This window comes from Ambystoma mexicanum, chromosome 6q, assembly GCF_040938575.1.
Source record: "Ambystoma mexicanum isolate Mex_15411 chromosome 6q, UKY_AmexF1_1, whole genome shotgun sequence".
NCBI classification, from domain to species: domain Eukaryota; kingdom Metazoa; phylum Chordata; class Amphibia; order Caudata; family Ambystomatidae; genus Ambystoma; species Ambystoma mexicanum.
In genome coordinates this window covers 163,652,361-163,665,116 of record NC_090937.1, presented here as the reverse complement: position 1 = coordinate 163,665,116, position 12,756 = coordinate 163,652,361, and the positions used below count along the sequence as shown (strand labels likewise).

At 43.1% G+C, this 12,756-nt stretch overlaps 1 protein-coding gene across 1 annotated transcript in view; it reads left to right on the top strand.

Annotated features, from left to right (window-relative positions):
- The first annotated feature begins 3,903 nt into the window (after positions 1–3,903).
- The window catches only part of LOC138515850 (sialic acid synthase-like), a 273,833-nt gene continuing 264,980 nt past the window's right edge, over positions 3,904–12,756 (top strand). The window contains exon 1 of the mRNA XM_069630594.1: positions 3,904–4,126. Within this exon, the coding sequence (XP_069486695.1) occupies positions 3,995–4,126 (132 nt within the window). The 5' untranslated portion in view covers positions 3,904–3,994. The remainder of the gene's footprint in view (positions 4,127–12,756) is intronic.

Below are 12,756 nucleotides of genomic sequence, written 5' to 3'. Positions count from 1 at the left end.
ACTGACATATAGTTAGGCTCCATTTATAAGCATTTTTTAGAAATTAATTTGCATTATAATTTTCTATCAAATTAAAATTAAAAAATAAATGGAAAAAATAAATATGAAAATATAACAAATAAAATGAAATACCCAATGATAATTAGAAAACAAACAACGCATGAATCCATGTGCTTTTAAATTTAATCAGTGAAGCCTCAAAAGAGAAAACAAGCCGGCACACAAAATATCAGCAAATGGGGGAACATCTAAAAAAAACTGGATCAAATCACTCCAACACTCAACACTAGCCATTGTAAAAATAGTGGCAACTTGGCAGATGAGTCCTCATCCCATACAAAAAGTGTGGAAAATCCTGAAAATGTGATGTTTTCATTTTGGGTGAAAACAATTCAACTGTAGTTGGGATTTATGCATATATTTTAATTCTGACTGGACATCCAAATCGATCCTTCTCTATTTTATTTTTATTGACCAGCAAGCGACCATCTAAATCAGATCTTTCTTTAAAATCCAGAAACGGTGTAAAATGCACTACTATACATTAACTTCTACACATTAATAAAATATTGGAAGCCACTGCTGTATTTCTGATAAACGTTTGGCTTGAATTCAAGGCCCTTACGCTGGCCCACAAATGTATCTACAATGACGCTCCCACCTATCTCAATGACTGTCCAAAAAATCACCACAACGTTTGTTAAGATCCAGTACCAGTATCATGCTTGACACTCCGAGATGCAAAAGATCAGGAGGCTCGAGCTTCGCAGTTGCTGCTCCGACTCTTTGGAATACTTTGCCTTCTGCCATCAGAAATGAACAGTCGTATTCGGCATTTAAAAGACGGGTCATAACCTGGCTATTCAAGAAATATGACTAACTCCTCAACGTAACTGACTAATGTCTTTGCAAATGAATGAAATCGTGTAACAAACGTCGTGATACCTCTGGGTTTGGACGTTGTCAAAATGCTAAAAATAAACAAAACAGAGATCCTATTAAAGAAGGCATAACAATGATCTAAATATATTTGCATCTATATTCCAATATTATTTAAAACAGTAAATTAGCTTTAAAAAGATATAACTAGCTGACTGTGTAGGGTGTGCTTGCATTCAAACATAAATTAACTGTATGTGCGTTTTGCACGACTATAGCTTTTTTTTCACTGACTGTGTGGAGTATTTTTTTTTCTTCAGGAAGAGCGATAATTGCATCTGGTATTCCAATAAACATAGGATGGCTGGTCCAGACAAACTAATTTTCGTTTTGAAATGTCTGTGCCTAATCTCATCACAGAACGAACGAACACATCTAACTGCATGCACATGGTGTTTCCAAGCCTTTACATCTACTGCTATAGATCTGCACACTAAGACCCAGTGCCAGGCAACCAGCCTTGGTAGCCAGTGTTGGTGGCCAATGGCTAGATCTCAAGCCAGTCATCTATGACCTTGCCCAGTTACACTTCACCCAGGTCAGGTCATTTTCAGGACGTCTGTTGAAACTTTTTTTTTTTAACCAGCAAATTGGTAATTGTGACTCGTACCAGTTAATTCTATTTATTAAAAAAAAAAACTCTTTGTTAATAGACACAAAATGAAGTGCTTGTATTGGTATATTTTGTAAAAGAGGTTTGTTCATGATTTAGCTCCTTTTTATGTGATTTTGTGTTTAAATTGTTCAGTTATTCTGATCATTTTGACTGTATTTGTGTTGGAATGTGTAAAAGTTGTTGTATTGCTGTATAGGAGATATTATTTAATTGTTCCCGCTCAAAATTTGTTATTAAGAATGATTATATTTTACTACTCAATATTTTTGAAGGAAAGTTTTATATTTAGGGGCGTCAATTGGAATATTATTAAAGAAATGTACAGCCTCTACTTAAATATCAAAATAAAGTTCTACATTATTATTAGCTTTTAAAATTAGTTGTCGTCGGGGAAAATTGTTTCAATTTTGGGTTGTAGATAAATTGTCAGTCACATTTTTTTTTTAATTCTTTATTTACATTTTACTAAACAAGAACATAAGAAAATGCAAAGCGTAAAGAATCATACAACATAGCATATAAAGCCTGCCAATAACAACATTATCAGGGGAATAAAAAAACACATTTCAGTCACACTTAATTTTCAAAGTGTGATATGCTATCGCTAATTGTTTCTGTAATTATTTGTAGTGTCTAAAGCCACATTCTTTTTTTTTATTTATTATTTTTTTTAATGTATATTCTTTCGTACTAGGATTTTTCCACAGCAGTATTCCCTTAGGGAAACACCTATATCAGCCGTGAGAGAGATACAGTGGTCAGACTTTCACTAGTCTGTCTACACGCGATAATCTCAAGGTTAAGATTTAGGGCCTGATTCATGGAATTTGCAAAGTAAAAACACACTTTGCAGCGCTCTGTGAATCTGGGTTTGTTGGCAGTGCAGTCATTTTGCACCATGGTAAAGATTCCATGAATCAGGCTGTAAGCGTGTTTATAATGTCCCTGAAAAGTAACTGTGCAGATTGTGTTCTCTGAAGGAAGGGGCTGGGTAGAGAAGTCTAAGCAATGTATCGCCATTTTACTGTGAACTAAAAGGGGTGAAGTTAGGCGTTGTTATCACGCAGGTTTACCACAGCCCTTAATTCAGCCCCTCTCATATCATGGGACACAATGATTTACAAATGCCGAGATCCGTCTCTCCCTCCACCAAAGGTACTGCGCTAGTGGCTCCCTCCTGTTGTGAATCGCTCCGCTGCTCTGGATCTAGGGGTGCACTATATACAATAAACTGTGTGTTTTAGCGAATAAACCAACTATAAGACCTCGAAAAGATGTTAAAAGCTACAACCAGGTGTGGAGAGAATGTATGTACCTTATAAGGAAGGAGACTTTCAATGTTTGATAGTTTAGGCCTTACCCGTGGAACATTTAGCGGAAAACGCCCTGATTCATCGAGAGACTTTGCACTGCTGCTAAGTGACTTTGAACTGCCAACAACCAGCCTGATTCACAGAGTGGTGTAACGTGTATTTGTGCAGAGCAAAGTGACTTTGCACTGGTTGTTGCCAGCCCAAAGCCACTTAGCACCGTGCTAAAAGTTCCGCAAATTAGGCTCTTTATCATTATGGCTGCCCTCACTAACTTTTTAAAATCTTATTTCATAGTAAAATGTCATGTGTTTATAGGGCTGTTCTCCTGCTGCGTCATTGGACCCACGGGGGCGTGAAAATGTTTTGGGGGCCTTTTTGTTGAGCAACGAGAGGTAACAAGTTCAGGTCCCAGGGAGTCCAACCCTTGGCTGAAAGGCAGAGTCTTCTTTTGACAGGTATCAAAGAATGGAAGACTTGTGTTTGTATTATTTCTGGAATGACATTTCAGCTTTCAGAGGCAATACTAGGAATTGGGCGAGAGTGCATCAAGACCCACACAGGGAACCACTCTTGCAGGCTATATTATTCGAGAGTAAGTCTAGCACAAGGAGCCCCTCTCACATAAATTATTAGAGGAGAACAAGACCCCCACAGCTGTTCGCTCTCCCTTACTATAGTAAAAAACTATACAAGTCGCACAGAGAGCCACTCTTCCCTAGTATGTTGGTTGAGGGTAAGGCTCGCACTGCTCTCACATAATCTTGCAAGCAGCTGTTAGAGGCCTGCATTAATCTGTGTATTAAAATTCAGCAGGAGTAATAGATTTTATAGTCAATACAATGTTTAAATGAACTCAGAAAGACTCTGAATGTTTGTCGTTAGAGCTTCATAAGTTCAAGACAATGCATTATGAGAATAGGGAGAGAGCTTAAACATACAGACACAATGATTGGCTGGGACGTGTATGACGTGCTCGCCACCTACTCTTTATCTGTCAGAAGTGCCAGTGGGTGCGTCCTTCTTCCCCGGCTGCCCTCTCCGTGACACGCAGTTTCCGAGGCTCGCTGCCATCATTGCATTGCGTACTCACCGTTCAGCTAGATTTGTCCCTCGTCAGTGATAAGCGATGTCTCTGGTATTCGAGTTGTGCCCCGGCCGCTCTGTTGGAGGGCACCACCCATGCTTCGTCATCGCAGAGATCGGTCAAAACCACCAAGGCGACTTAGAGACGGCAAAGAAAATGATCAAAATGGCAAAGGTAATAACCATGTGACGTCAAGGGAGAGGAGATACATGACAGGAGAGTGGGGGAGGGGTTCTGGGCAGGACGTCATATGGCTATGAAATGAGAAGGCATGATTGGGTGACAATGATGGCGTGCGAACTTGGATGAAGAATGGGATCCAAGCCAAAAAGGCTCAGCAAATACAAAGAGCACATGGGGGGGATGGGGGTCGACCTGGTAAGGGTATTGGGTAGTAATGTCCCCATACAAAATGTCACCGGGAAAAGCCTTGACATTATATATGCTGACAATATGTATGGGGACGGGTTGCGGGGATGGCCCATGCTCACTTTAAAAAAAAAAAAAATGGGGTTGCAGGGTGTCCCCGGCATGTTCCATGGAATAATGTCTCTGCAACTAACAGCTACTTTTTAGTCAGGTGACATTTTTTGTGGGGACATTATTACATGGACCCGATAAGGTGATGCCAAGTCAATGCATTCAGGACCCATAAGGGAGTGTCTTGACTGATCAACCAGGATAAGAGATTGGTGATCACAGCGAGAAAGTACAACGGGATAGGCCAAATTAAGGAGTGTGATGGAGCCACATATCAGATTGATGGCCCTAAAGGTAGTGCAGTGACAATATCCAGAGGGAGAAAACTGGTAGGGCCTGTTACAGAAGGGGACCCACACAGAACATCATTAATTCCCTATAGCCATTGACCCACACATATTTAATGGTAATGAGACATACACATAGATCAGACTGTCTGACATTTCCTCAGACATGTACATTTGTTTCTAGACTTGGCATATGACAGCTGTAGTGGCATAACCTGCTGTACATTTAAACCTTTCAATAGGCACCTTGTATTGTTAACATGTATTCACATGTATTCAATGCAAGCATACACATATTAATTCATGAAAGCAATAGCAATAACTAGATGATCTTGCCCCCCGACACTTATCTACTGATGATCCGTCAAGAGTTTTAGTTTCACCTTTGGGCCATCTTCCCACCTCAAACAACCACTAGATCCCTCATTGAAAGAGAACCCGGAAGCATTTGCCCTGGATGACAACTCCTTCCTGAAGCAACTTGTCTTATTGATTGTTAAGTTGATTTCTTTTCATCACATAGCTTATAGTTACGCTGGATTCCTGCCCCTTTTCCTAAAATATGTGGGAAAGTTACCCTTTTTCATATATTTGTCGCTTCATCTCCCATTTGATCAAAATGAGTATTAGCCCCAAAGTACTATATTGAATTAAATACTGACACAATCATTCCAAAACCATTGCAGTTCATGAATAGTACACGCACCTGGATACATGTGGTGATCAATAACATCACAACAACCTGGAACCATGCAAACTCGGGGACCCCTTCAACCTGGGTTCTGCAGCTATTAAATATCCTCGTCCTTCATGATCTCTCTGAAAAAATTCAACCCAGTCTGCCACTCGGCTTTTCTCGCAACTCTCCCTCGCCTCCGCTTGAGGACACTCCCCGTCCATGGATTACCTTTGACTAGGCAGGCCACTACTTCACTTCCAGAAATGTGGCAAGATGCTCCTTTACTCCACACTCAGAAGGGGCCCCTCCACGGCATGTGCGTGTTCCCCGCATGTACACAGCATTCCTCTGCAAAATGATCACCTTCTGTGGCTTCTCGCATCATTGTTCAAGATGACGCACGCATTACCGTCTCCATCCCTTGCTTCAATGCTTGAGTGTTCGTCCAGCTTTACTGACTGCCTTTCTGATATACACTGCTGTGTAGGACTCCTCTTCCACATTCCTATCTCCTCCAAAACTGGCCTGATCTACCTCCCTGCTTTCAATCCTTCACCCAGCCTCCCCTCTGCCCTTCCCCCTGGATGCCCTGAACCCATCCCCAACGCTTACGACTTGGGAGTTACTTTGATAACGCTCATAAACTAGAATGCATTACCTCCACAGCAATGTCTGCCAGGCTTAACCTCCTGAACACCTCACTTTTCACTCTGCCATGACTCCCATCTCCACCCTCGTCCTCCGCAGGGTGGATGCTGTCCCAGACTCCTCGTGAATCAGTCCTCAATTGCTTTATTCTCCTTGACACGATGCTGAACTTAGCCACCTCCATCCTCTTCAGCCTCCCTCGAACCTCCCCCACCTTTGCACACCGCAAAGTGGTTGTCTGCGTACACTCATTCCTTTAAATTCTTTCTTCTTGTCTTCAAATCATTCCATGTGCTACACCCCCGCCTGCCGACCCAGCCGCCTCCATCTCCCACTTCTGACCCAGCAACACCACGCTCTCTTACCCTCTCTGCTCCTCATCCTCCCTGTGACGCCTCCCACCTATAGCCCCTCCCCCTCTTCTGAAACTCCCTTCACCCCGCCCCCAACATCAAGTCCTGCCCCCACTTTATCATGTTAGAAAGTGAAGAGATGCACCCTTTTTACGAGGTAGAAACACCTGAATCACATGCCAACATGATTCCTGCTCCTGACCCCCCCCACCCCCGCATGCTCTCCACCACCTGTCGACGAGTGAACAGGAAAGCAGCTTCTTTTAGAAAACCAATACAAAAACGGACTATTTCTGCTACGCTCTTATTTCTATATTTGCCTTGTGTTTGCGTTACACTCGCCTGCAATCTGAGCTTTGTGCACACTATTTGTCATGCATCTATAGATTTTAAATTATGGTTTGGTTTCTGCCACTCAGACTTATGAGAAATAGATGTCCTACTTCACTTTCTAACCGCGACATCTAGGCCACTATCATAATAAAGACACATCATGCAAATGCAAACCCAGCAATATACTCTTGCACCCTCCTAGCATTGCAATCTCCACAAGATGTGACATTGTGAAATGTTTTTGTAAATCGTGCTAGTAATGGGCACACATTTAAAAAGTATGCTCACTGGAAGTTTATTAAATTGTGACTATTGATAAGTTATAGCGCACGTCAGCAATTTCATCGTTTCTAAACGATTCACCAGGCAAAACAGTAACACTGTAACCGCCCTTAGAAGAATGGCCATCTGATTTAGCCCTGCCAGGAATTAACCGCGTGACTTGCAAGAGTTTGGGTCAGGTGCTTAGCCCACTGAGCTATCTATCACATGCACCGGTCACAGCGTGAGGTGCCTGCTATCTGCGTTTATTGGGCGCTAAGCCCTTTAACTGCATTGCAGGACTGCTAAATAAAGCATCCATATATATTCAATCCATTTTACTGAATACCAACCCTACAGATGTACTAAAGTGGGCCAAAACCAAGAACGCCGGCTTTATTTGTCAAAAGTTTTCTTTTAGTTGCTTCCGGTTCATACAAACCGGGTCCGAGGATGTAACGGATGTAGATCTTAAAAGGCCATGTAATACTCTATTACATCTGGGAAACATACACACAATATTACAAACTAGCAGTATAATAAAGTGATTTACTTGCAAAGGGTCTTTTGCATCTCAGCTGCCTCACCCTGTTCATTGCACATTGATTTGCATGTCATTATCTGCTACATAAATCTGAGAGCGCAGTTAACAGTGCGTCACTCTTGCGCCGACGGTGTCGCAAGTGCCGTCTCCGAAAGACTGCAAGGGCCCCATTCATGGAACACCGCGCTAAAAGTTCCACGAATCGTGCTTTAAACCTTACGCTTTCTGCGCAAAGTAGTTCACGAGTTACATCGCATGGCTGAGGCGCGCGCGCGCAAAGTTCACTCAAAACCTACCGGCCCATATTCTGCTCTGAAGATGAACCTTCTCCTAGCGAGACCTCGAATAGGCCGAAACAATGGCCTTCCCATCTGCAGCTTCAGGTATTTATGTGAAAAGGGTATCACTAACCTCTGCTGCCACCTGGCGGCTCTTTTCACAACTCACTAACCCCAAAGTTCATTCAATGGATCTTTGTAGCGAAGCAGCCGGCGCAAATAGGCAAGACTAGAGGCTTTTTCATGGAAGTGCAAATGGAAACGTACCGCAGGCTTAGAAACCTTGGGAGCCTCTCTCACTATAGCGCCCCGCCCCCACAACACCTGTTGCCGACCCATGCAAACATGGGCGTAATTTTAGGGGGCACAAGGGTGTTTGCCCCCCCCCATCCCCAACTTAATTGCCATACCGATTTTTCCCCCTCATTTTGAAGGGGCCCCTTTCCTTTAGATGTCATGTCCCCCAATTTGTTCAGCAAAGTTAATTCACTGCAGGCAAAGAGAGTGCACGTTTTTTTACAATGGAATTGTTTTGTGAACTGCTGAGGCTCTGAGCAGTCTGCCTGTGGTTGACAACTAAATTCCAATCTGATAAATGAATCCTGTGATAGTGTGCTTACTATAGTACACTTAATTTGAGCATTCAAAATAGCACAACATGTGAATTCATTTTCACCTTTCTTTGGGGACAACGTTGATTACTATCTAACAATGTTGACTATGTGTAGTCCCTTCTCCCCCTTCCCCGGCAGCCATCTTTTTTGTTTACTTTTGTCTCCATGGCGACCATATTTTTTTTTTTTACTTTTTAATTCGTTTTTCAATGGCTGCCATGAAAAGAGAGAGAGAAGGGACTACGTAAAGTCTTTTCCCCCTCATTCCATGGTGGCCATTTTATCTTTTTTTTCTTCTTTTTTTCAGTTGCACAACGCCAAAGGCGTCGTGCAACTTAAAACAATCATTGGAAAATCTAACAGTTCGAGCTTTTGTAGGTATGGGAAAGGCACTTGCTAGGCACTGATATAAAGGAACTTCCTGCCCACAAGATCACAATTGCTGAAAAATGTAGTGATTACCTATGATTTCAGTACCTGGCAAATACCTATTTTACACAAGCTAAAACTTTTAGCTTTACCAATGCTTGTTTTTAACAGGACTTTTGTGATTTATTTATGTATTTATTTCCATTTATAAAGCGCCCAAACTGCCGTCGGGCATCGAGGTGCTGTTACAGCATTTTCACTTGGCAGCAGGTTAACATAGTTAAAATACAGGTTCAGTGGTTAGGTACATACTCTGCTCTTGTTCCAAGGTTACAGGGGAGACAGCGGAGCCGGTGCGGTTTACTTGAATAGTTTGGTTTTCAGTGCCTTTCTGAAAGCTATGAGGGAAGTTTCTGTTCTGAGATCTAGTGGAAGTGAGTTCCAGGATTTTGGTGCTAGTACCTCGAAACTGGAGCCACCGGCTTTGGTTCTATTAAAGGTAGGAATAATGAGCTGGTGTGAGTATAAGTCAGGTTTAAGTCTGAGTGTTGGGGCTTGGTGTGTTTGTTCCACTAGATAAGTGGGTGCTGATTGGGATAGGCATCTGTGGGTTATTGTAAGTGTCTTGAACAGTATGCACTCTCTGATGGGGAGCCAGTGGGCCTCTTTTCTTGCCTGAGAGATGTGCTCTCTCCTAGGAAGGCTGAGAGCTGCTCTAAGTGCATTGTTTTGAGTGATTTGTAATATGTTGATGTTTTTGGCGGATGTGCTGATTACGAGGACATTACAATAGTATAGTTTTGCACCTATATTTGCTCTGGCAATGTTGAGACCATTTTTGGCTGAGCGGTAGGGTTTTACAACATTGAGAATTTTGGTTGTGAGTGCTGCTGAGGAGGAGATATAGCTGACTTGTCTATCCATAGAAAGGGTTGAGTCCAGGAAGACTCTGAGAGTTTTTACAGCAGTCGAGACTGTAACTACAGTGTTCTCTATTTTGAAACTGCAATTGTTCTCATCTAGTTTTTTGAGGGTCTCCTTGGGGCCAACCAGTAAGATTTCGGTTTTGTCTCCATTGAGACAAAGGTGTCATGGTGCATGCTCCAAAACACTTCGAGCTGGCGGGCCTTTCCCAGTCACCGACACCCATCAGGGCTTATAAAGCCCCAAAGCGTAGTCCAAGGACTTCCTGGACTCAGTCCTGGCGCCGTTGGCACCAGGCTCATAATTTTCCATCTGGTAATGCACTACATGGGACTACATACAACCCAGTCAAAGGGGGCTGAATCATCTGGCTTATCCTGGGTGTGGCTTTGGGACTACTTTACCTGTGATTGCAGAATGAGGCTGGAGGGACTATTTTGTTGGAACTACTTACAAGGCTATTTAAGCCACACCCTACCAACAGAACACGCTGTGCGTTATTCTGCACTCCTGCAGCGTAACGCTCACCGTGTCTGCTTAGCTCCAGTACTTGAACGCCAGCAGCCGCGCCCGTTCTGGAACTTCCATCCATCGGAACCTGAGAAAAGAAGAAGAGAAGAAAGAAACAGGAATTACTGATTTTTCGACCTTACCTGAAGGATTCAATCTGAGCAGCTGCTCCTTCAGCTGCTCTTCAGTTCGCCGCACCTGCAGAAAAGAGAGCAACTGAAAGAACAGCTGATACTCACCCAGAGAGCGCTTCCCTTGGGATTCCTCTACAGCGGTGGTTCCGATCGCCGCTCCGGAGCCACACTGCACCTGTTTGCAGGAAAGAAAAGAACACAACAGGTTAGTCGTCACAGGAAGAAACCATTATAGAGACATTCAGTGCCACACGCCAACGCTATATTCACCCGCATAGAATCTGCTCGGCGTTGAAGGACGAGTCACATCTTCATTAAAAAACTGCTCAAGACTGCGCCTGAAAGAAAGGTGCATACAATGTTAAAACTTAGGTAATAAAGACATTTAAGCAACTATTCCAAGCATCTATTGGCATAGAGACTTACCTGCTGAGCCAAGCAATTCAAGACTCCGCTACACCCCCATAGGATCAGTGAAGGAACTTGATCCAGGGAGAGACTGTCATATTGTGCCGCTGCAAGAGATCGCAGGACGGAGAGTCCACCACTAAACAAACCAAGGTGAGGCTGAAGCAGAGAGGGGGCATTAGGAGGTTACGGGAGGTGGGAACTCAACCCCGTTCCTCACGATGCTAACATCCTATTTCGACCTTGTAGGCAAAAGCATTCGGGGAAGTGAAAGGGAAGGAGAAGTCGCATGCAAGTCTCTCCATCCAGCCGTGTAACGCCAGGGCAGACATAATTCCTGCATCTTCGAGCGACGCCCCCGAGGAGACCAGATGAGCGTGTCAAAAGGCCATTTGCTGCCATCCAGGCCTGGATGATGGCAGCATATGTGTTTTGTAGTGCTGTGAGGTCATGTGCGTAGTCACCAGTAAGAGGGAGAAGAATTTGTATATCATTGGTGTAATCTGTGAACGGTATGCCGAAATCCTCCTGGTCATTAAACAGTTGTAAGGTGAAAAGGTTGTAAAGAGTGGGGAAGGTACATGAGTCTTGTGGAACGCCAGAGCCAATAGGGGACGGAGTGGCTGATGCCTGGTATGAGATGACCCTCATGGCTCGGCCCTCGAGGAAGGATGTTATCCAGGTGGTGGCCTCATGGGAGAAGTGTGCAGAGTCTGTGAGGTGATTCCCTAGGATCTTGTGGGCAACCAGGTTGAACGCTGCAGTTAGGTCAAGGCGCAGGAGGAGCGCTAATTTTCCCTTGTCCATGTTACCTAATAGCTGATTTTTTTAAAGTCAAGCAGGGCTGACTCAGTGCCATGCCAAGGGTGAAAACCAGATTGCCTCTTTCCCAGTGTATTGTGCAACTCGAGGTAGGTGATGTTCATGCTAAGTGCTTATAAATCGAGTGGCTGAAGGCAAATCTGCTAAAGACATTTTAATTGCACTAGTACAGGTTTACAGCTCAAGTTAAGTCATTAACTCTCAGAAAACTGCTTTAGTAAAATAATACCAGGCACTTTGAGTGCAAAGTTTGATGGCAAGGATTGGATAAAGCGAATTCAAAGAGTTCACATGAGGAGGTGTTTTGGGGGTGAAAGGGCAGAAAATGGGTGGGAATGGCCATAAGGATTAACATGGCCATGGGCAGTCAATGGGTGGACAAATAACCAAACGACACCAACAAGCTGTTTGTCGCTCATCCTATGCCACCTCTCCCTATGTGTACTCTTTTGCAATAGTTTGGCTAATGGATGCCGAAAGTGCCACCCAATAGCCCAAACTAATAAATATTGCAAGAAAGAAATGAAAAAGAAGCACAATATATATATCCGTTCTGAGTGCAGGAGGTGTGGCAAGTGTAAAACAATGAAAAATAGAAGAACAGCGTTAGATTCTCTTCTCGGGAATGTAAGTGACTTCAATCCAACACTCCAACTAAGTCAATGCCTAGTCTGGGATGCCCAATGGGAGCCCTTATTTATATATTTTTAAGTCAAAGTACTTTAAATCTGGATGATGAACCCTTATATAACGCCCCTCTCTTCGAATCTCTCCAACCTCACTGAGCCAAGAAGTAGGTTTGTTTTGCAAATTAAAAGGTTTATTTGAAGAGTTGAACTATATATATCACACTTTTATGAATAGAATAATATCTGAATAGCACACTTATGAATATGTACAGTGAGCAGCAATGGGTAATATTACAATAGCAGCAATCTCTTTAATCAGTTAGGAGTAGGAACGGGAGAATAAGGTAGCAGAGAATACTTTTATGGTTCAAGGAAATGCAAGACTGGAAAAATGCAACACAGAAATAAAACTAGATATGGGTTCAATCAAAAAACAATATGATCACTCTTTCCCCTATTACTCACTCCCCCCACTATGCAATATGAAGAGGTGGACATGAGGGCACACAGGTTTCAGGAATACAATCAATA